The sequence below is a fragment of the Gastrolobium bilobum genome, unplaced genomic scaffold, assembly GCF_033153095.1.
Source record: "Gastrolobium bilobum isolate Gb01-03AN ecotype WA unplaced genomic scaffold, APGP_CSIRO_Gbil_v1 utg66984, whole genome shotgun sequence".
NCBI lineage: Eukaryota > Viridiplantae > Streptophyta > Magnoliopsida > Fabales > Fabaceae > Gastrolobium > Gastrolobium bilobum.
This window is the reverse complement of record NW_026898532.1, coordinates 78,190-102,649: the sequence shown is the minus strand read 5'-3', so window position 1 is coordinate 102,649 and position 24,460 is coordinate 78,190. Positions and strand designations below refer to the sequence as shown.

At 38.9% G+C, this 24,460-nt stretch overlaps 1 protein-coding gene across 1 annotated transcript; it reads right to left on the bottom strand.

The window, feature by feature from the left end:
- Window positions 1-859: 859 nt before the first annotated feature.
- Window positions 860-24,415, bottom strand: LOC133317178 (uncharacterized). The gene is given in 18 exon segments (XM_061519013.1): window positions 860-1,658; window positions 1,738-1,813; window positions 2,930-3,115; window positions 3,173-3,482; window positions 3,853-4,122; window positions 4,254-4,346; window positions 4,945-5,075; window positions 5,212-5,325; window positions 5,420-8,273; window positions 8,563-8,616; window positions 9,010-9,457; window positions 10,950-12,000; window positions 12,178-12,292; window positions 18,852-19,040; window positions 19,133-19,248; window positions 19,251-19,292; window positions 19,339-24,089; window positions 24,180-24,415. Coding segments are annotated over 18 exon segments (11,136 nt in total). The 3' UTR covers window positions 860-1,558.
- Window positions 24,416-24,460: the final 45 nt, after the last annotated feature.

Here is a 24,460-nt window from a genome sequence, read left to right as displayed (position 1 = left end):
TATTGGCCAGCCTCATGTTTTGGTGCTGAGCCAATTATCTTAGGAAACATTCCTTGAGCAAAATATAAGACGAATTTCTTCAAATATATGGCAAAAGAAAAAAAATTAATCCAATAATATATGAAACTAAATAAAATGTTTTATTTTCAAAACCTAAATTTTAGCCTATACATATTATATGAAATGAAATGAAATGATATCGTAATTGATGTAAGTTACTCAAACATTTGAAAGCATTTATTCGAACATTATTTAAGAATACTAACATTTAAGAATAATTAAATGAAGGAGACATTTTTAAGTCTACTGGCTACAAGTGTTTGTATAGCCGACTTTTAAATGAAATTGATGGTCGAGATATTTCTGAAAACAGGTATGGGTATAGGCACTTCACACAGTTTGTCCGAAACTAAAGAAATTTTGTATGGTAAAAAATTCTTGAAAATCTTGAAAAAAAAGATCACAAAAAATAGTTGAAGTGTATTTTTAAAAGAACGATAAAATAGACATTATAGGCACTTTACAAAATTTGTCTGAAAGTGAAAAAAAATTATATGGTAAAAAATTCTTAAAATGCTTGGAGAAAATCACAAAAGCTAGCTGAAGTATATTTTTATAGGAAAGATAAAAAAAAAAACATATTGATTATAAATTCTAACACTATTAAGAAGACACTTGATAAATGATAAATGATAAAAAAAAAATATATATAAGAAGATAAGTGATTTAAAGGAAGGAGGATATTTGAACTTTTCTCTAAAAAATAATGAAGAATCAAAGAGCAGGAAAACGGCAAATGGATTAAAAAGTTATCATAAAGTTAAATTGATCAAAGAACAATCAATAATCAAATCTTGAGCATGATTCAATACGTCCAATTACATAACGAATAAACCAGCAATGAGCGGTTGATTCTTTGACCTATGTACAGATGAATGATACATGGATATGTGCAACGGATGCCGGACTTCATTTTTGTATAAATATAATGCTCCAGCTAGAAACAGCATACTGGATAATCCAACTATCCAAGTCTTAGCTCGATTGTTAGCATACGACATTCTTTTGCTAAGCCTTCAAGAGCTGAGGATCCAAAACATACTCCTCAATCAATATGGCAATGCAAGTAGCAGGTGTTCAAAGCAGCTGCACATTGTTTAGACATGAAGAGAAGGCGCGTAATCCTTTTTCATCTCCCACGAGAGTAGCTGTGAGCCTTGGACTTCTCCGCAACATGTCATGGGATGGCAGATGCAAGCCCACATGTAAGGTGTGAAATAATAACTCTGCCGGGACAAATGCCGAAATCAAAAGGACGGCAGAAGCTAAACAGAATACAGTGCCGTGGATAGATCAGTGATTGTGATCGATTTGGCAGATTTCAAGATATGGCCAGACTAATGGGACCTGCAAAAACATCCGTGTGGTGGCTTCCCTGTCACAAGGAAATAATACAAGGCCAAAGGACCTATTCCTCACCATAGTCGACCCAACAATGCCTGAAGCCAATTCTTGCATAATATTGGGAATATGAGAAGATGCTCAAGTCTGAGAAACCTCAAATCCATGGGGTCCAACCTTCGTACATGTTGCAAAGATTATCTACACTAGTAGCTTGCTTCAGTAGATAATCTACTTGTTCTGCAACACCAATTTCCCTGAAATCCAAAGAAGGCTCAGTATAAAGGAAAAATTTTAGCAAAAGATTTTGAGTTCCAAAAAGATCTATATCCATACCTGCTTTCAGAAATATCTTGACCATCAATTTTCATCTCAACCCGCCTCAATACTGACAAGGCATAAGCATTTTTACCTAGCAGATAAGTGCAAAAAGTCATAAACAAAAAAGGGTAAGTCAATTCCTTTTATTTTCATACTAATTTCAATCCATAAGATATTATGAGGTACATGTGGCTGTAAATGACAATTTGCTGTTTCTCCCTCATACACTAGTATTTACAGTTCAGGAATATCTTTGGTTATCAAAGGACAATCTTCAAAACTTATTCTAGACATTCAATAAACCACAAATGCAATCTTAGCTGTATGACACCCAAAACCTTGGTCCATTTTCAAATTTAAATTTATAGATAATTTAAAATGAGTCATAAAGAGAAGATGAGCACATTCAGTCAGTCTCTTCAGAATACATGGTTAGGTAAAGAAACGAAAGGAAAAATGAATCCTAAAACCCATTCCTCTTTAACATTCACAAAAAAAAAAAAAAAAACCACTCAAAAACTAAGATTAAGTGTTGACCTTAGCAAAATTCTGGACTCTGACATATTACACCTCGCTGACTTAACTTCCCAACACAAGATAGTTTCATATTCTTTACACTAAAACCTAGCCTAAGCAGTTTGAGTCCATTAGAATGGTACATTTTTGCTTTTAATTAAGGGAAATCATTTTCTTATGTAATAGGAGATAGTTTTCTCATGTTGTGAGACATCGAAATTCGTGCTATCTTTTTAGTTTTTTCTTCTTTTTTAATAAGTGGTGGGCCCCACCACTTATTGTGTCTATGACATGAGAGATGATATCTCATGTGACATGAGAAAAGAGAAGCCCTTTAATTAAATAAAGGTAGTCAAAAAGGCAAACCTGGTGCACAAGGTTCCTAACTTTGCGAGAGTAAAGGTGAAGGTTAATTGTATATCATTAATTTTATACGGTTCATATTATTTCACATGTTTATTAATTGGGACACCACGGCAGGGGATTAAACCAATTCTCAATGAAAACCTAAGTATTTATTTTACTAATATGGGATTGGTACATTAAATAAAAGATGAGAAAAAAAATGTTAAAAACAAGACTTTGTACATACCCCTTCCAACTCGGGAACCAACATTTATGTTAGGATCAGGAGCTTCCCGATGTTCAGCGCCATTCTTAACTTTATTTGCAGAAAGCAGTTCATCTTCACCATCAAATTTGTCTGAGTTGTCATTTGATGGACTCTGGGAGTCAGCAGGGATAGCAACAGATTTATCACCTGGCAAAGTCGTAGCCTTGGGATGTTCAGAGGCCTCATCAGTTAACTTCACAGAACTGGTGTCATTGAAATTATCCTCCAAAGGAAAAGATGGGGACACCTCAAAAGGTGAGATTTCTTCAACATCAGTCTGAGACAATGGAGTGGTATTATGACCAGTGGGATTTCTGGTACTAGACCCCTGCGAAAGCAGGTCTTTATTTTCTGAATCGTTCAAGCTTTCAGGTAGACTAATTTCAGCTGATGTAATGTCAGACCCTGAACTGCTATAGCAGATGCTATCTGGTGGCGATATCCATCCTTTATCTTCCAAAGAAAGTCGAGGAAAGCCAATAAAATCTTCAGTCTCATCATCATCAGACCTAGAGAGACTCTCCCCTTCTTTACCATCAAATTCAACAGCATCCCCACCATCAGCATCTGATCTTGACAAAACAATATCCTGTGATTTTACTTCCTGGCTTTCTCCTATTCCTTCAAGAGCCTGAAAATAGAGAGCATGGATCTAGATTGGCTCTTTCGAAATATAACCAATTTTTTTTTCCCAACTTCCTTTGGCTAATTGACTGGGTCATGGCAGTTGGAGCAGAATATATATATATATATATATATATATATATATATATATATATATATATATCAGTAGAAGATCATCTTACATAAGTGTAAATTACATTCTCAATCTTAGTCGTTGATCTCACTTGCATCTAACGTGACTAATAAATTAGAGTCATTAGATGCAAGTAGGATCAACGATCAAAATTGAAATTATGACTTGTTGAATACACTGGTGTAATTTGATTCTATCCTATCCTATAAATATGGAAAAATACTTATTGAAACTGTCACATTACTTTGTGCAGATTGCCAGCATGGAGATTAGCAGTTCTTGCTAACCTAGTCAACAATGAATAGAGTCCCTTCACAGCTGATGTTAGAGATGGTACCAAGGGCTTAAAGGTATGACAAGCCTCCCTGATTCTTAAACAGTAAGACTGGTAAATAGCTTGCCCATGGATGGGTGATATTTCCTTCTTGGTCTCGCTTTCCCTAGCTATAGCATCGGTCATAGCAGCAACATCCTTAGACAACACTGATTCAAGTGGAAGAAGGATGGCATTCGCCTGCCAAAACCGCCAAAATACAATTTTGACTTTAGGGAAGCTCAATATCAGGAAATACAGAATGGACAGCTATAGGTGAAGCCTGAAGGTCAATAATTATAAACTGAGATACAAAGGGGTAAATAAAAAACCTTTGAAAGATTTTCCATAAGAGAAAGGTGGACAGCAGCTGCCTCTTTCCCCATATTGTTGACATCATGTATATCTTCAGTTATTGCTAGAACCTACAAAAACAAAGCAACATTAAGTTGCAAACAATCCATAGAAAGAGGACTTATTAGTGATGGATGGAACACATAGTAACTTATTTGCACACTTTCTATAGCTTGTTTGCAACTACAGGTAACAGTAATCATAATAAGTAATAGTAGACCTGGTGATGAGAGAAACATTCACTTATTTGTACATTTAATCATTTTTAATAAATTGGGATTAGTTGGGTTTTTTTTTTTTTTTAGTAATTTAGCATTACTTGGTTATCAAGTTGGGTTTGCCTACTTCAGGATTGCTGTACACGATCTACAGAGCCAGAAGATTATGAAACTGAGTTCATTTAAATACGTATATATTCCAATGCTATATTTGATCGTTTAACAACTTGGGTCTTGCTAAGATTATAATTTAAAAGGCCAGGTGCAATGCATAATTTGACCTGAAATCCTTTTACCCCCATACAAAGTAGCAGCTCCAAAATTACCAATATAGAACCATATACATAAAACATCAATACAGACATCAAATTCTATAATCATATGAAAAAAATAGTTCAAAATTATACTCCACAGTAATGCACGACAACTTCAAATACTTTAAAGAATGTACCTCTTCAAGCATAGAACCACATTCAGAAGTTAAAGCAGTATGGATCCTTGAAACCTGAGTAAAAGCAGACAGTGCAACACTAGCCTCATATGCACAATCCCTCATTGAAAGAACCGTGCTTTGTAAATCACCTATAAAAAGGTAAAGAACATATTAAACCAAAACATGCAACCATAATGCTGATACATGCAACATTTGAGAATACATGCATCTGCATGAATGAACTTCCATTTACAGATGAACAGTAACCAAGATGGCAAGATCTACCTGAAGCTGACTTTGCTTTCAGAGAGGCAACACAGAGTTCATTGGTTGCAGTGTATAATCCATTGGAAGCAGCTTCAACAGTGCGTTGTGCAAGCTTCCACTCTTTCTCAGTACCTATTAAAGGAAGAGAAGAGCACATGTTCACTTTCATGCAGAAGTTAAACTAACATGAAGAGACTTCAACTACTGAGAAATATAGCATACTCACGTGTATAAGAATGGAAAGTAACATCCAATCTTGTTAGTGCATTCAAGTACACTTGCTGCCAAGTCTTGCCATCAGCACTACTCCTGAAGGGATATGGTTGGCCTGGTATAAGCAAATACCCATCTCTTGATGCTTCAAACTCTAATAATGACATACATAACTTCACAATGTCAGACGCCTTTTCTCTAGATTCCCATAAAATCTGCCTGCGAGTCTTAATATGTTCATGGAACTCGGGAGGAATTCCTGAATTTTTAGTTGAAGTATTTCCAGAACTACTGGAATTTGGACCCCCACAAGCCCAACTCATTGCTCTCTCAAGCTGTCCTTCAGCTATTAGAGAAGTTTGTTCACAAGACTGAAGACAATCCATTGATGTTGTGATTTTTGACACAGCGGATTGTATATTTTCCAATAATTTAGATCTGCTGAGGTTCAAAATGATTGCATACAAGCTATCATCAGTATCAAGATACTTCTCAAATCTGATTCTTCTGTTATATGATGGGTTCAAACTAACATCATGCATCCATTCCATTTGAACTACCTCAAGGGTAGTTTTCCGAAGAGCTTCTTTCAATTCGTTCACTTGTCTTTTCATGAGAGAAGCTGCTGACTTTGCTGCTCTAGCTGTTTCATGTACATTACAATATTCTTCAAGCATAAGTAAAACCTTTCTCACAGACCCATCATTTTTCACCTGATCTAAAGCAAGTTCCTTTGATGAGACTGTTAATTGCTTCAAGTGCTCATTTTCTTTATCTAAACAAGCCAATAAACTAGGAGCAACTCTTTCTTTCAAATAGAGACCAACGTGTTTCTGAAGTTGGATTTCAAGCTTTTTCTTCATAAAATTGAGTGACTGGTCAAAGCCTAGATTTTGCTCAACTGATGAAGTTATATCATGAATGCATGTGTCAAGAAAAGAATCTATAACACCTATTTTCCAAATAAAGAATGAATGATCATCCAATAAACCTCCAACTTTCCAGACATACTCAGATATAGAATTCCAAGAATTTATTAAATCTGCCAGAGTATGAAATTTACTCGAAGGCATTGCAACAGAACCATCAGCTGAAGACAGCATAATATCACTGGATTCCAATTCCAAGAAAGGCTTAACAAGTGCAGCCAGTAGTGCTTTGCTTCTCAAAATATGTAGCTCCCTTTCTTCTTCCACACCAACTAGAGATTGAAATTGACAATTCACAGAAACCAGGGCATTTTTAATATCAGCTTCTCTCTTTATAAGAGAAGAAGTCCTAACATCCCTCTGACTCCAAGTTTGATGGAGTTGGTCCAGTTGTGCTCTACAAACTTCCTCTTGGGATGCAAGTTCCTCTGCCTCTTCCCACGAAAGATGATCTCTGCCCTTTACTGCAGCTTCTTCAAGAGCCAGCTGCTGCTCAGTAATAAGACCAACCTTAACAAAATAATTCTGCTCAAGTTCAGCCAGTGATGCTCTCTCCATTTCAACCTCCACAAGCTGCTCCATTGCAGTTTCTATAGACCCTCGAACTTGTGATATCAACCCAAATGCATCCATAACTTCTGAATTTAAAGAAACAGCGGATCGTATTACATCTGGAAGAACAACTTCAGTCATTTGACTAACCAATCCCTTACAGGATATCAAAATGGTTTTGAAAATGGAAACCCAATTACTTTCAGAAGAAAACTTTGAATGAACTTTGTTAATATCAAGAAAAGGGATGTCCTCTCCAATAAATTGCCACAGATCATTAACAAACTCTGTCACAAGATTACATTTTTCCACGAGTTCTTCAAACTCAGCAAAAATAGTTCCAGAATCATTCTGCAACACATTGTATTGATTTCTTCCTCCTGACAAATCACTATATATATTAAGTATTCTATGCTTAACCTCGTTATAAAGTGAACTTACAGCTATATTCAGAATTGATAGTGCCTTCTCTCTCTCCTCTTCTAGCTCACCCGATAGTCTAGTATTGTTTGTCCCATCATATCTAGATGGAACAGAAGAAAATCCATCATCCTTTCTCAAAGGACCAGTGGACTGCATGAATTTCATGAAAGCTGACAATAGGCGATCCTTAGTTTTTGATTCTGACTCTGAGCCAATAGAACTCTCTAATTCAGCACACTCTTTCTCTAATTTGTCTATTTCTATTGCATACTTCTCCACCCTAAAACAAAGATCATCATGACTGCATTTGATAGAATCAATGCTATCTACATGAAATCTTGCAAAAAGTTCAGAAGCCTGCCTTCTGGCAAGAGAGAGTATATCAGATGACAGGGCATTGATAGATAGTTGCAGAACTTGTGCCCAGCTATGGACTGCGCTAGTTGAAAGGTAATTTAATGGTAGGATTCTTTGCAGAGCCAATGAGTATGCTTGCAGAGAAGTTACAGCAGAAGTTAGTCCATCACCCAACTCAGCTATGAATTGAGAAACTTCCCTATCTATATCATGGCATTGTGCTTGTGTTGGCTCAGGAACAACAGTTAGTGGAACACCGGCTACAATAACCGCAGATGTAAGAGATAAGGTGACTTCCATGTTACTCAACTTAAAAGAAGCATTTATTTCTGGGATCAAGTTGCATCGTAGAGCATCAAGAATCCTTCCATGTTGCTCAGCCCAACCCATTGCCTCCTGAGCTTTCTCAGCAACCATATCCTTTGCTTGGGCAAATTCCCGAGCCTGAATTTCAAATGAAGCTCGAATTTTCTCTGAATTAGAGGTTGCTTCAGCAACAAGCGACTTTGCAGATGTCTCATGCAATATAAGGCTAGACCTCTCTTGGTCAGCTTGACAGTATAGAGAAGAGGCAAGCTCATACTGGATTAGAACATCAGCAAATCTCTGGCACATAATTCCCAAAAGTCAATTCAAATTAAGAAAATAATAAAAACCACTCCCCGTTAAACCCGACTAGCGAGTGTGGGATGGAAGAAATCCTTGTACGCAGCCTTACCCTTGCATAATTGCAAAGAGGCTGTTTCCTGGATTTGAACCCATGACCTTTCAGTCATGAAAGAACAGTTTTACCACTGCTCCGGTTTGTCCCCTTTAAATTAAGAAAATATTAATTGAGAAAAATCGAAACAAAGCCACAATGTAAACATATAAAAAAATGACATTTCATCCATACCTCAAGTGCGGATTCGACAGCTGGCAGGCTAGTCAATAATTGATCATGGTGTTCCTACTCAGATTTGGGGGAGAAAAAAATCAGCTATTGGTCATATATTAGCTAGATCTCAAGAAAGTATGAGAGAATATATAAAAACCTAGCTACATTGTATGACGACAATTTTCACACACAGGATTAGCTAATTAAAGGTTACAAGTTACAAAAAATAAAGGAATTCAAATACGACGTGTGTGCATATTTATTTCAAATACATTATGCAAATTCTGAAATAGCTCATGCAATACAGATAAACTACACAAACACTTGAAACTTAAACATATGCTCCTTAGCACATCTGAACAAGAAATCAACTACATAAAAGTTTGGAATGCAGCTCATCTAATTATGTCAGACACACATACTTCCACAGAATGATAGCTTTTAGTTCGGTAAGACGGTAAGTACCTGTAAGGGAACACGAATTTCCAGCACTCGAGATGCAAATAGACTCAAGCTAACAGCCAACTCCATGCCTTTTCTTTCTTCACCACCAATAGCAGCTTCATCATGAAAATCACCCCGTGTCCACTCCACAAGTGGATCCCAAACAAAAACTTCTAATAACATTAAAAGTATGTCTTTATTCTTCCTTAGGACGCCCATAACTGTCTCACAGTTTGTTCTGAAGCTACCCTCTGTTCCAGTCAGTCCTAAAGCAGTTTCAACCATTTGGGTAAGACGGAAAGGAACAATCTCTGGAATTTTTAATCTTTGTCCTTTATCAAAGCACACATTGTAATCAATATGTACAATATCCCCACTACAAAAATCTATAAGAATGTTGTCTAAATGTCTGTCACCCAGTCCCAGAACATGACCAACCATACTCATTGCAGCAACACTTCCAGAATACCTGCAGATCGAAGAAAATTAAATTATAATGATATAACTGTTTTTTGCCTAAGCAAATGCGCATCATATGCCAACCAAAAGTCTGGAAGTAATTTCAAATAGAATAGTCAGAAAATAGAATTTAGTAATAGACATCCAACGATAACAAGAAGACCATGCCAAACTGATAGGAACCTGAACCCAACTGACCCATCTGCCACTAAAGATGAGCTGAAAAGCCCCTACAAGTTCATTCTCGTAAGCTGAAGAAAACAATTTAGGAGGGAACAACAGAGAATGGCTTGTATGAGGAACTAGGAGGGAAAGTTAGAGGAGAGAAAAAACAGATCAGATGGATATGTCTAAATAGAGAAATTCAAACGTGCTGGGGGATCATGTGTATTCTTCCCATTTTGGCTTATAGCTTGGGGCGAAAGGAAGTTCTTCTTTAGCTGAGAGAATTGCTCTTTCATTTCTGTCTATTGATCTAATTTTATTCAGTAATACAATCTCCTTTCTAGATAGGAACTAGAATCGTATAAAAAACTTGGTTAACTCCACAAGAAAATAAAGGAACAAAAGTCTAGGATGACATAACTTGGTAATACAGTCAAATAATAAGAAAAATTAAAATAAAAAATCCTCTAGCTCCTGATTGCCAAGATCACTCCCGAATCCTGCTAATTCTCTCAAGAACCACCTCCCTTCCTATTCATCTCACCTTATGGCAGTGAGAGCATAACTATCCTCTTCTCCACTTAGATCACGCCAGTTGTCCTCCTCTCATATACACACAGCCCAGTCCACTCTTGTGTCCCATTCACCCCAGTTGAGGGCAGCCAATATCTTTTCTCTCCTCTATGATAAACTTTGGCTATGGGGGTATCATAGCATAAGTTAGTGTGTAAAAAAAGAATGACAAGCCTTCAAAGTGTAGATTGACCTAAACTTATTGTGTTTGTTAGAATATTTAGAAAATATCGTATAATATCTAGGTTATATCTTAAAATAGTTTAGGGTATCCTAGATAATCTCTTCAAAGTGTAGATTGACCTAAACTTATTGTGTTTGTTAGAATATTTAGAAAATATCGTATAATATCTAGGTTATATCTTAAAATAGTTTAGGGTATCCTAGATAATCTCTTAGGAATAGTTTCCCCATTTCCTAATATTTAATGATTTGTTTCCTTATTTTAGGAGCCCCCTATTTGATCTAAATAAGGTTTATCACTTTGCCTTTTGTAGCATTTCATATAACGTTTATAAAATATTATTCAATCTCTATTATTTCTTTTCTTCCTTCCATCAATGCCTAAGTCCCTATAATTTCAACAGTATTCAAAAGTAGTTCCAAGCCCAAGAATTTGAAGTGGTAAAAGCAAGCCAAAATAAATAAACAAATCACAAAAACCAAATACATATATAGGCAAAGGACTTTGACCAATGAATTTAATCATAAATGATGTAACCACGAAATGCATCAGCAAAAGTTTAAGAGTCCCTCGAATGTACCTTTTCATTTTTGAGCTGAAGGCTTTATACCCTTCACTAGCACACCATAGTTCTTGGTAAAGAAGATGTCTAGGCACTTCCTTCATGAGATCAAGAAGAACTTTACATTTGACTTCGTGAGGCCAATCCCTTCGAGAAATCACTCTCTTAATGCCTTTCTCCTTAAGTGCAGGTATGATCTTCCCATAAAACATATCACTGGGACGGGGAACAGGTGGAGGAGCTGTGGCTTTTGTATTTGCAGTGCCTAATGCCAAAAACTGTGCTAGCTGGACACGGGTTTGCCAAGATTTAAATACACTGTAAATGCTTATTACATTATCCACCCACTGGATTAGACCAGCCCGACCACTGATTGGAGTCACCGAATAATGGCGAATGCCAAGAGAGTTGCTACAAGTAGAAGAAGAAGAATGTAGAAAACCATTTATCGCCTGCAGTAATTGCATAATTCTAGCATCAAGGCGCAAATCTTCTCGTCCTTTAAGGAGATAAGTGTACTTCTGACCATCCGAACCAAGTATACCAAGTTTCTTAGGCTTAGTCTTTGTTGATAAGATAGTGAGTTGCTCATGGAAAGAAGAAATTGTGACAACCCCTTGGAGATCAGTTGCTTTGTCAGAGTCAGGTACTTTTATTTGTTTCTCAAGACCTGGCATTGGAACATCTGAAGATGATAACAGAGCCAAATGTGGTGCAACTTCTTGTAAGGAAATTGAAGACTTCCTCTGGTAAGAAGCCAAGGATGCAGCAATACTATCAAAAGCTCGCCATACATCTCCTAGAGCTGCCGACGAAGCTGGAGTAGTCTTAAAGGATACAATAGCTGACTTCAGTTGTTCTTTATACTCTTCCTGGAACCAAGCTTCATGAGGAGTCTCAGGTTTTCGAGAAGTTGAAGCTAAACGACGTTCCAGAGCCACAACTATTGGAGCCATCATTGCAGAATAACGAGCAGAATTTATCTTGTTCTTCTCATTCTGACTAAGAGTAACATTTTCTGAAATTCTTGCAGCCTCCTCTTTCAGCATATTTATTCGCCTCATCACATCTGCAGCAAAATAAAGTCAGCCCCATTTTGCTTCACGGATAATAAATTGTAATTGTGCAATGAAAAGAAACAATGAAATGCATCCCTCAAACATTAAAAAAGTCATTAATTCTTTAATGTAATTCAGTAAATAGGGATCCCATGATCAATAAAATATTGGAAAATAAGGAAAACAACCTGTATGAAGTTCCTGAAGAGTACTGAGCCACAATTCCTCCCAGAGAACAGTAACATTTCCCAGTTCATTTATCATTAGCTGAACATCCTGAACCAATCGAGGGTAAAGTTCCCTCTGCATGAAACAAATAAATTTTAAGCATCCTATAAGCTACTTTTCCCAAGCAAGCTAACAAACAGTCAGTATAAAAGCAATAACTTCAACTGAAATTTTAGCCAGACTAATGAGTGCATATCGTGATAAATATGTCTGGTCAAAAAAATGAGTACCTATCAAGAAGCTTTAAGCTGAAAACCAGATTACTATCTATTTGTCCCTCCAAATTCCAATTTCAGACTAATGAGTGCATATTGTGAATTTGTAACGAGGATGCTCAGTCACTTACGATATTCAGTGTAACACACTAACACTTCAAAGTTTAAGTCCATTTGAGGACAATAATGCAAACTTGAGACAGGACTGCTACTGCTAATATAGGTTCTGAGCACTTATTTTAGGATGTGAACCTAAACTCAATAATTGAATGAACAATGACAACGTCCAAGATATGACAAAATAAGAGGAAATGCTACATTACCAAGCACGTAACTGTAAACCAAAAGTATATTCCCTTGCTTCTTCTAAACCTCGTTGCTAACCAACAAAGTCATTTCAAGTTCAATGGACGGACCTAATAACTCATATAAAGACAAAGGGACACATTTGAGACTTTTCATGTTGTAGTACAGTTTCAGAGTCAAAACTGTCAATGACCACCCCTTTTAAAAGCTTCATTTGCTAAGTAAAGCTGTAAAGGCATGATTGGTTTTATATCTATATAAATCCACTCACACAAAAGCCCTTTGAACATGAAGTGTCGACAACCCATAAGCCCATTTTACCTTGTACTTGTTAGAAATAATATTAATTTATAATATTAATTTATTATTATTAGAATAGTCTAGAATAGTCTAGATTGTGGGCTTGGCCCATTAGGTCATTCCGTTAGGTCTTTTAGTCTCTATAAATAGAGAGACTCCTTGTACAGACTTACACACTTGAATATACAATATATTTCAGATTCAATTTGGTATCAGAGCTCTCGATCTGAGGGCTCTGCTTCCGCATATATATCTTTTCCTTTCTTTTTATTGTCGTGCATCATACCGGCAACCATCCTTTCACACCTAACCCTTATTTAGTCACAAATTTTTTGTCCTCAACCTCGTATCATCAGGAAAAAGATCGTCAGCCTCCGTTCATCGCCGGAAACCGCCAGAAAACCACCGTCCGCCACTGTTCATCGCCGTTAGACTGCTTTTCCGGCGACTTTTCCGACCAACCACCACGCGATCAGGAGCGGCTCAGGGAGGCGACCCCGTCTGTCCAAGCCGCGTGTTGATCGGAGCATCCACGCGCCGGTGGAAGTCTCCGGCGGCCGAACCACTGTTCCGGCGCGTGAGCCACCGTCCGGCCACCGTTCCAGGCCGGACCACCACCATCTTGCTCGCCTCCTCACCCTCTTTCCAGATCTGGTCTCCGTTCGTTGTGGGTCCCATCCGTTTGAAAGATATCAGTGAAAACCCCGCTGTTTGGACACTTTTATGCAACGTTTTTGCGCGATTTCTTGCTTTCTTGTAGTTCTTTTCTATTTTCTGGTCATCTCCTTTTATTTTGTGATGGAGGGCTCAAATAATGCGTCCAAAAACACGACTGGCATCATCTCCGGTACTACCCCATCTCCATTCTTTTCTCGGGCCCGTGATTCCAATTGGAACAGTGGACGCGGTCGCAGACGTGGCCGCAGACAAAGGCCTCGTTGCAATTATTGCCAGAATCTTGGGCATTTTGAAGAACGCTGCTATAGGCAAGGAAGCACAGACACTTGTAAAAACAGGAAGAGTCGGGTCCGACACGCTCCGACACGGCGACACGCTCCGACACGCTCCGACACGGTGTCGGACACGCGATTGACTTTTTCCGACACGTTGACCATTCCGACACGCGAATTTGACCGTGTCCGACACGGTCAAATGGCATTTTCGTAATTTTTTTTTAAATTTTTTTTAAATTTTTTAAAAAAAATTATTTTTTTTAATTTTTTTAAAAAAAATTATTTTTTTTAAAAGTTAAAATATATTAATAAAGCTTCCACCTGATCATATCAATTTTATCTTTTTGTCTTTTTTCCCCTTAAGTAGATAAGAGATCATCTCAGCATCATTGTTATCAATTCCTATCACGCTCTTGTTGTATCTTCTTCTCTCTGATCTCTCTCTCTAATATGATTAGATCTCTCTATATGATATTATATCTCTCTCTCATCCCAGTTCTTATTTTTTTGATTAAAGCTTCCATCTTTATAACGTATTGATGGGTATTATTAATTCAGTTTCATTTTTTTGTTAAATTATTAAATATTAAATGAAATATACACTATATAAATTAAAAATATTATTTAATATTAATACGTGTCCCAACGTGTCGAAATCCATAATTTTTTAGGATTGACGTGTCGGAGTGTCGTGTCGTGTCGTGTCACGTGTCGCGTGTCGTATCGGTGCTATATAGGCTATAGGAAGTACCCTCATTTGAAGCCACCGACTGCCAACTTTGCTCAAACTGATGTTACGCCACCTTCAACTGGATTAGTAACTCTTTCAAGTGCCGACTATGAGGCACTTCTCAAGAAGGTTTCTTCTCAGCATCCTACTCAAGACACTGGTAATCATGTTGCTTGTTTTATCAATCATCTCTTGGACCCTGGATAATAGACTCAGGTGCTACTCATCATATTTGTGGTAATAAAGATCTCTTCACTTCACTTTCTTATTCTAATAACCTACCCCCTGTCACTCTTGCTGATGGCACTAAGGCTCCTGCTCGTGGAATTGGGGAAGCCAAACCAACTCCTCTTTTAACCTTGAGTTCAGTTTATTATATACCTAGCATTCCTTTTAATTTAATCTCTGTTAGCCAGTTGATTCATTCTCTTTCATGTACTATTACCTTCTCTAAACAATCCTTTTCTATGCAGGATTCGGGTACGGGGAAGACGATTGGAGCAGGCGTTGAGTCACGAGGTCTCTACTATCTGATTGCACCACCTTCTCCAGTAGCTTGTTCTCTCACAGAGTCTCCTGAGCTAATTCACAGCCGTCTGGGTCATCCAAACCTCTCCAAGCTTCAGCATATGATTCCCTTTTTATCCAATCTTAAGTCTTTAAACTGTCATTCTTGTCAGCAAGGAAAACACACTCGCTCCTCCTTTGCTAATAGAGTCAATAAAAGAGCTGATGCTCCTTTTTCTATTGTTCATTCTGATATTTGGGGTCCGAGTCGAACAATGTCTGTTTTGGGTTTTCAGTATTTTGTCACCTTTATTGATGATTTCTCCCGTTGCACTTGGGTTTATTTAATGAAAAATCGTTCTGAGTTATTTTCAATTTATCAAAAGTTTTGTGCAGAAATAAAAACTCAATTTGGTGCTTCTATTCAAATCTTGCGCAGTGATAATGCAAAAGAGTATATGTCTCTTGAATTTTCTAAATTTCTGGATACACAAGGGACGATACACTAGACTACCTGTCCCCACACTCCACAACAAAATGGAGTCGCTGAACGTAAAAATAGACATCTAGTTGAAACTGCACGTACCCTTCTCATTCATATGAACGTCCCACTCCGTTTTTGGGCAGATGCAATTATCACCTCATGTTTCCTTATCAACCGCATGCCCTCTTCTGTGCTCAATAATGATGTTCCCCACAGTATTTTGTTTTCTGGAGCACCTTCTTATCCTCTGCCTTTACATATTTTTGGCTGTACTTGTTTTGTTCATGATCTTACTCCAGGTAAAGACAAGTTGACATCCAAGGCCTTCAAGTGTATTTTCCTTGGGTATACACGTTTTCAAAAAGGGTATCGTTGCTATTCTCCTGATCTCAAGCGTTATATCGTTTCTGCTGATGTCACTTTCCTTGATCAGCAGCCTTTTCACTCTACTCCGTCTCCAGTGTCCCAAGTTGATCAGGTCCTCCCTGTTCCTTTTCTTGACTTGTCTTTACCAGCTGCAGGTGACCCTATTCCAGAGGAGCAACCAATTACCTCCATACCTGCAGATCGTCCTCTCCTCACATACCAGCGTCGTCAGCCTGCACCTCCTTCGACTTTGCCTCTTGATGACTCATCGCCCTTTCCCGTCGGCTCTTCTCCTCCGGATCCTCCATCAGAGACTCCTCCCATTGCCCTTCGGAAAGGTATTCGATCCACTCGAAATCCTCATCCCCTTTATTCTTTCTTGAGTTATGACAGACTTTCTTCACAACATTTTACTTTTGTTTCTAGTCTCTCTTCTGTTTCCATCCCTAAAACCACAGGTGAAGCACTATCTCATCCAGGGTGGCGCCAGGCGATGCTTGATGAAATGCAGGCACTTCACTCCAATGGCACTTGGGATCTTGTTCGTGCTCCTCCCGGGAAGTCTGTTGTTGGTTGTCGATGGGTGTTCACAGTTAAAGTTGGTCCTGATGGCACTGTTGATCGCCTTAAAGCTCGCTTAGTGGCCAAGGGATACACACAGATCTTTGGTCTTGATTATGGGGATACCTTTTCTCCTGTTGCTAAGATGGCTTCTGTTCGCCTGTTTCTTGCCCTTGCCGCCATTCATCACTGGCCCCTTCTCCAACTTGATATTAAGAATGTTTTTCTACATGGTGACTTGCAGGAGGAAGTTTATATGGAGCAACCACCAGGTTTTGTTGCTCAGGGGGAGAGTTCTGGAATGATATGTAAACTTCGGAAATCTTTATATGGCCTAAGGCAATCTCCTCGGGCCTGGTTTAGCCGCTTTAGTTCAGTTGTTGAATCCTTTGGCTTAATCAGAAGCAAAGCCGATCATTCTGTCTTTTACCGGCATAGCTCTTCTGGCCAGTGTGTTTATCTCCTGGTCTATGTTGATGACATTATCATTACAGGCAGTGATCAGACCGGGATTGATCAGTTGAAAGAGCATTTATTCAATCAATTTCAGACCAAAGATCTTGGCAGACTTCGATATTTCTTGGGGATCGAAGTTGCACAGTCTAGGCGGGGCATTTCCATCTGTCAGAGGAAGTATGCACTGGATATCCTAGATGAGACTGGCATGTTAGGCTGTAAACCCATTGATACACCTATGGACCCCAATGTTAAGTTATTACCAGGACAGGGGGAGCCACTGCCAGATCCTAGTCGCTACCGCCGATTAGTTGGAAAATTGAATTATCTTACTGTGACAAGGCCAGATATCTCCTTCGCAGTGAGTGTTGCAAGTCAATTTCTTGATTCTCCCTGTGACTCCCATTGGGATGCAGTTATTAGAATTCTCCGATATATTAAAAAGGCGCCAGGAAGAGGTTTATTATATACAAATAAAGGGAGTTCAGAGATCTCTAGTTATTCAGATGCTGACTGGGCAGGTTCTCCTTCAGATAGACGATCCACCTCAGGGTATTGTGTTCTCTTCGGAGGAAATTTGATCTCTTGGAAGAGTAAGAAGCAAACTGTGGTCGCCAGATCCAGTGCGGAGGCAGAATATCGGGCAATGGCAAATGCAACCTGTGAGCTCATCTGGCTGAGTCAATTGCTGAAGGAACTCCATCTCTGTGAACAAAGGCCTATGAAGCTCATTTGTGACAACCAAGCCGCTTTGCATATATCCTCTAACCCAGTCTTTCATGAGAGGACCAAGCATATAGAAATTGACTGTCATTTTGTTAGAGAAAAGATTCAGTCAAGGGAGATCGAGACAACATTTGTCAATTCCAATGATCAACTTGCGGATGTATTCACTAAAGCTCTTAGAGGTCCTCGAATAGATCATATTTGTAACAAGCTGGGAGCTTTTGATATATACGCACCAGCTTGAGGGGGAGTGTTAGAAATAATATTAATTTATTATTATTAGAATAGTCTAGATTGTGGGCTTGGCCCATTAGGTCATTCCGTTAGGTCTTTTAGTCTCTATAAATAGAGAGACTCCTTGTACAGACTTACACACTTGAATATACAATATATTTCAGATTCAATTGTACTGAAATCCTTTTTTTTAAAAAAAAAAATAAAAAATAAAAATTAGAAGAATAGAGACGACAAGGCTCAAATTCTAGAGCACTTGGTTTAAGAGGCTTTAATATCATGTCAAGGATCAATTCTCCCAAAAGCTGAAGCTGTTAGCTGAAGATACAACATTGGTTTTATATCTCTAACACGTTCTCTCATGCAAGAGTCCTCTGGAGCTTTAAGTGTGGACAATACACGAGCCTACTTGTGCTAAAATATTTCTATAGGAAGAATGTCGGCAAAAAGGATCAAACTCTTGAACACTTAATCAAGGATACCATGATAATTACCAACTCTCCTAAATATTTAAGCTATTAGATAAAAGCTCATAATTGATTTTACTTTTCTACCAAAAACAAATAAAATATATAATAGAAATTACAAATACTGAATCATTTATCACTCTGAAAAGATTAATGGACTAAACATCACTGTTTAAATACACATCTTAGCGGACCAGTTCAGCCCGGTTGAACTGTCACATGGGGAGAAGAACTTTGATGCCCAATTATCCACATGGTCTTAAGAGAATATTTGTTGTAAAAATATATATATATAAGCTACATTAAGCACACAGAACTTTTCATATTACCAGACAAGCCAGCACATGATGAAGCTCTTCTGAGGGCCTCTCTTCATAAGCATTAACATCAACTAGTGTTGGGTACACTATAGAACAGGGAGACTGCTTGGCCAGCATGATCAGTAATCCCTCCAACTGCTTCCGAATCACTTGTTCAGGATGAGCACTAATACGTGCAAACAGTTGAGGCGTAACTTCCTAAAAAGACAATTTCAATAAAATTTCAGCAAACAATCCTCCCCTCAAAACTGAAAGAAACTAAAGTAAAAGCCTAAGATCTAGCTTGCAACCTGCCATGGCAACAAAGGAACAGCCAAAAGAGCAGATTCAAGAGTATCTTTCAACTCCACACCATAATTGAGAAGTATATGCAATATATACAATGTAGCCCTCAGGGTGTAACTGCAATTTTTTTGCTTCAAAGCCTCATAATCAGAATCAGGCATCTGACTATGGTAAAGATGGGATGATGAATAAGAAAGATATTGTATGTAACCATGAGCTGCATGTCCAAACAGGGACACTCTTCTCTTCCGCAAAGACCACCAAATATCAACAAAATCATCCAATGCAGATAATATGTCAGATTCTCCAAGCCCAAAATTTGTATGCAACAAACAAATCCTCAATTGAGAAGATACCATGACTGAAAGACATTCACCACCAGAGTTTTCAGCACCAGGTGCCCCTGCAGCAGTTTCAATAATATTCACTAAATGCCAAACCAATGTCTGCAGAGGATTGCCATTACTTGAGTGCTCTGCAGAATCAAGCCAAGAACTTCCATCTTCCTGTTCATCTATGAAACCTTTCATATCAATATTGTCCTGAAAAAGACACAAAACCAACGACTTCATTCTTTGCACCTCATCCTTAGTCAACTTGAATCTTTCAGGTGAAATTTCTGGAACAAGTATGGGAGAAAATAAGCATGATTGGAGGGTAGTTTCACTTTGAACAAGGAGTGAGTCTCTGGCTTGCTTAAAGCACCAAGAAGCATAAGAAGTCCATGACTTGCCCATGGTGGGGCAAAGACGAGAAGACAATTTCGTTGCTGTACCAACAATTTCCTCAGTAATAGAACCAAAATTTTGTTTACAGTTTAAATTTTCTTCATTGCCGTCTTTGCCAAGTGGCGCTGATTCAGCCATATCAAAATCTGCTGGCATCTTAAGAACTATACTCTCTGGACTCCAATCTGAATAATCCCGCCTCAGCCAATCTGCAAGTTTCAAGCATGCTTTGGCCTTCAGAATTCTCTCTTCAGCATCAGATATTATAGATGTTGAAGACACCATGCAAGGACGTAAAAATGACCAAAGGTTTGTGAAAGCATCTTCAAACTTGTTTTCAGCATATTGCAGTAAAATGCTCTCATACTGCAAATTTAAGACAAGAAGATTGCGATGCTCCTCCTCAGGGCAAGCAGACACATGATCTTTGAGATAGTTGTTCAGACGATTTGCCAACAGTAGATTACTTTGCTTACGGGATAAATTATGCAAATTCATGCAGAATTTCAGAGTGATTGGAGAAGTTGGGGAAATGGTTTGATAAACCCGAAGGACTTTCAGCCATGGATTACAATCTTGACGAATTTTACTAATAGATGGCACTGGCTGAAGAAAATTGAATATTGACTGAAGTTGTTTGGCCTTCTCATGGTATGATTTAAGCTTGTAATCCTCTTCTACAAGGAAAATGCTGTGCAACTGAATAGCAAGAGGTGTTGCTTCAGCTAACCCATCAAGTGGAAGAACAGAAAGTGATTCTTCCAACATTGACCTCGCTTTCTGCAAATCATGCAGCACCTTATCACTTTTTCCCTCTTTCTGGAAAAGCAATGATTGCAGAAGCATCTGCTCACTCCGTTGCAAGGCTATTTTTGGATCAAGGGTAAGCTCGCTATTACTTTTAGGCGTCAAATCAAGGCATGACCATGCAGCCTGATAATCACCCTCATCAAAATGTGCTAATGCATGGATTGCATTAATTTCATTGCCTGCCATTGTCAGAGCACCAGAATAACTTCTACCAGCATGCTTAGCGCGAAGCAGTTGCAGCTCTAATAACCAGGTTTCAAGAGATTTCCAATCAGATACAGCTGCATAACTCTCAATTACACGTGCTATAACAAACTGTATACCATCAGAACCCAGGGAACTGAGTGACTCTTCAGTTTGTAGCAAGTGAGTAAAGTGAGCTGCAGCATTCTCATACTCGCCTCTAGCCTGATATACAAGCCCACTTATCCATGAAAGGGGTCTAACAGTTCCCCACTCATTGAAGGACTGGTTTTCTTCCCCAAGTAAGGAGGAGAACGTAATCGAAACCCATCTTTGTAGGCCAATTAAAGAATCTGGTTCAGAACTCTTGCAAAGAGCTAGTGAAATATGTCTTAAAACTTTTAAGACATCTCCTCTATACCTTCCTCTGATATTGTGGAGGTTATCAGTTACCTGAGCCCTAGATTTTTCCTTCAAAGATGACACAGAAAGATTCTTGAGCTCCTGTAAGCGCAGTGTACAGTATTGAATAACAGCATCATTGCAATGTAGAGCCAATCCAGCATTCATCATTGGTTCACATATACGAGAAAACCAATCCTCACATACTTTTTTGTTTGCTCGAAAGAATAAAGAACTCTGACGGGTAACAGGTGGTAAAATAGCGGACCCCTCATATGCATTATACACATTTTTCTTTAGAGCCTCAACAAAATCCAACAGTAATCTCATTGGTAACAAGTGAGCACCAGAGGATCCTATCATACTTAAGTTCCCATCGTTTTGCTCATTATCAAGTTGCAAAAGGTGTGCAATGTCCAAGAGCATGCGCTCTAGAGCAGCAAATGTTTGGGTAGGCCCACCAAGGTTAGTCCGAAGACGTGTAGCAATACAATACCGAGCTGCTTCTTGTACAGCCCACCAAGCACCGGCTAAATTATTGACAGAACAGATTCTTTCAAGTATGTCTTCATTCACTTGCATATCCAACCATAGAGAATTAGCACCAAAATTTCCATTTTCTTCAGGCTGACTTAAAATAGCATCCTTTGAACTCTGGCAACTATGAATGAGCCGCTGAATCCAACAAGAAAGAGGTACCTTCCATCTTTGTGAAATGTAACTTAAGATCGACACAAGATGTTGTGACTGCAGTTGCAAAGGCAGTTGCTTTAGGGCAAATAATTGTTTCCAGTGCATCTTAGAACTGTTGCCTAACCCAAGGTCAACAGGCCTAAATCTCCCACAATCATAGAGACCACATGTATATACAGTAGTAGGCAAAATATGAGCAAGTAGTCTCACATATACATCCTGTATCTCTATAGCTGGATCCCCAAGTTTCTCCAGTACCACTTCAGCTAAGGGATAAAAACATACAGGATGTAAAAGCTTTGCTTGCATAAACATCTCCAAAGTTGTTGCAACATGTGATCTCACTTCTGGTTCCCTCTCAAATGCACCACCTAAAAGTGAGAAAACTAAGTTCATGATTACACCAGCATGTCTGCATGTTTCATAGGAGAGACCTTTTTTGCTTGATATCTTATTAACAGCCATAACATTCTCACAGAACTTTTGTCCCCAATCTAGAGCTGCTAACTTAATTGCCAAAGGAGAAGAAACATGAAGGGCTTTTATAAGGAGCTTGCTATAGTTTTCTAGATGCTCAGTAATCACCGCTGAAAATCCATCACTGAATTGATCATCACCATCCTCCTTTTTAATTGGAAACTCCACAAAAGCTTTGTCACAATTCTGTTCTCTTACAGAACACTTAATTAAGAACTCAACTGAATTTAACCTCTCCAATGTCTTGACAACAGCAAACTGCAATTCCATGAAGGCCTGAATAGGTAATTTAAAAGGATTCATCTTTTCTGTGACAAAGGACACCAACTTTTCTGACCTCCTAAGATACATCGTAGCAATTTCTGTTTGGCCAATCAAACTGTTATCCCCACCCAAGGAAATGCATGCTAATAGAACTTTCAAATCAAACTTGATTAACGCGAATAATTCAAGTTTTGAAAATGTTTTAGAACCTATGACACAATTGAACTGATCCGACTGACTGGTGTTTTTTCCTATCACACTCGTCAACAGCTCCAATTCTTCAATCAATAAGGTGATTGCTTCATTGACAACTTCTTGATTCCCATGCTGAAGCAAGAAAACATAAGTAGCTGCAGAACTTCCCGTTACCAAGTGATTCGGATGCAATCGCAGCAGAGAAATTGATGTATCGAACTGCAATAACTTACGCACAGATGATGGGAGGAGGCCAATCTTCTGCAACGATAATAATTGGAGATTAGTTTTCAAAACCCCATGAACTTGTAAAGAGGTAATCCTCCTAAATCCTTCCCGTTGAGCAGTTGCCCCAAATTCCAAGCTTTGAAATAAGATATCAATAGCAAGAGGATAAAAATTCGAAAACTGCTCACGCAATATTTCTGCCAAAAGAGTTAAACACTTCCAAGAATCTTCTATCCATTCAGGCCATCCAAATTTCTGCCCAATCATAGACAAGCACCTCAGCAAGCGAGGCAGCAACACGCTAAGAGGATTGCTTATTTGTTCAAGCAGGTTAATTTCCAGCAAACCAGAAGCAGTGGACTGTAGAATTGTTGAAAAACAAGAAAGCAAAGCAAGAAGCCTCCGAAACTGCGGCGGGGTTCCGGGACTTCCATCCTGAAGCAAGGCCTCCATATCCCCCAAGAACTTAGTGAGCAACCTCAAGGACATGGGGAGACTACCAACCCAGTGCTTCTGAAACTGCAAGAAGCTGTCCATAATAACACGCCTATCTGATATGGCAAGGTCAGGCACCAAAGCCCAACCAAGAAGGAGGTCAACAATATCAGGGAAATGAGGCTGAAAACACCTCAAAAACTTCAATGATATCAAAGTAATAACACCCAGAAGCCTATGTAACAAACTCAGGGAGGTTCTCTCATCCTCAAGCAAGACCTGACACGCTTTGAGGATAGGCAAAGCATACCTATCATTTCCACCAACATTGAGAAACTCACGCAAACCATCCAGAGCCAATTCCTTATTCCCATCAACAGCACCAGTGACATTGCTCAACAACGGTAAAGCCCAACCAATGAAACGGTCAACCAAGCTTCCAAGCATAACATGGTTCTGTCTCGCGTTCGAGGTTACAGGGATTGAAGAGATTAAACCACAAAGAGCACCATACGCTACAACCGCTGCTTGCCGCACCTCGTAAGACCTGCGGCGAAGAAAAAGAAGTTGAAGTATGAAATTAGGGTTTAGGGTTTTGGGGGGGGGGGGGGGGGGGGGGGGGGGCGAGTGAACTTACTTGTCAGAGAGGAGTTGAGAGAAGCCTTGGGCGAGGAAAGCGGCGGAGTGAGTGACGAGGAGGGAGTTGTGTGGGTGAAGGATGGCGCGGTGGAGGGAATTGATGGCGGCGAGGCGAGGAGGAGAAGTGTCACCGTCGGAAGCGGCGGTGCTGGAATCGTCCTTGGGAAGTGCGGCGGAGAGAAGTGCCGCTAGCTGATGCTGCTGCTGCTGCTGATGCTGATGTAAGCCTTGCATCTCTGCGTTTCATGGCTTACTGCGTTGCGTTTGCGTGACCATGAA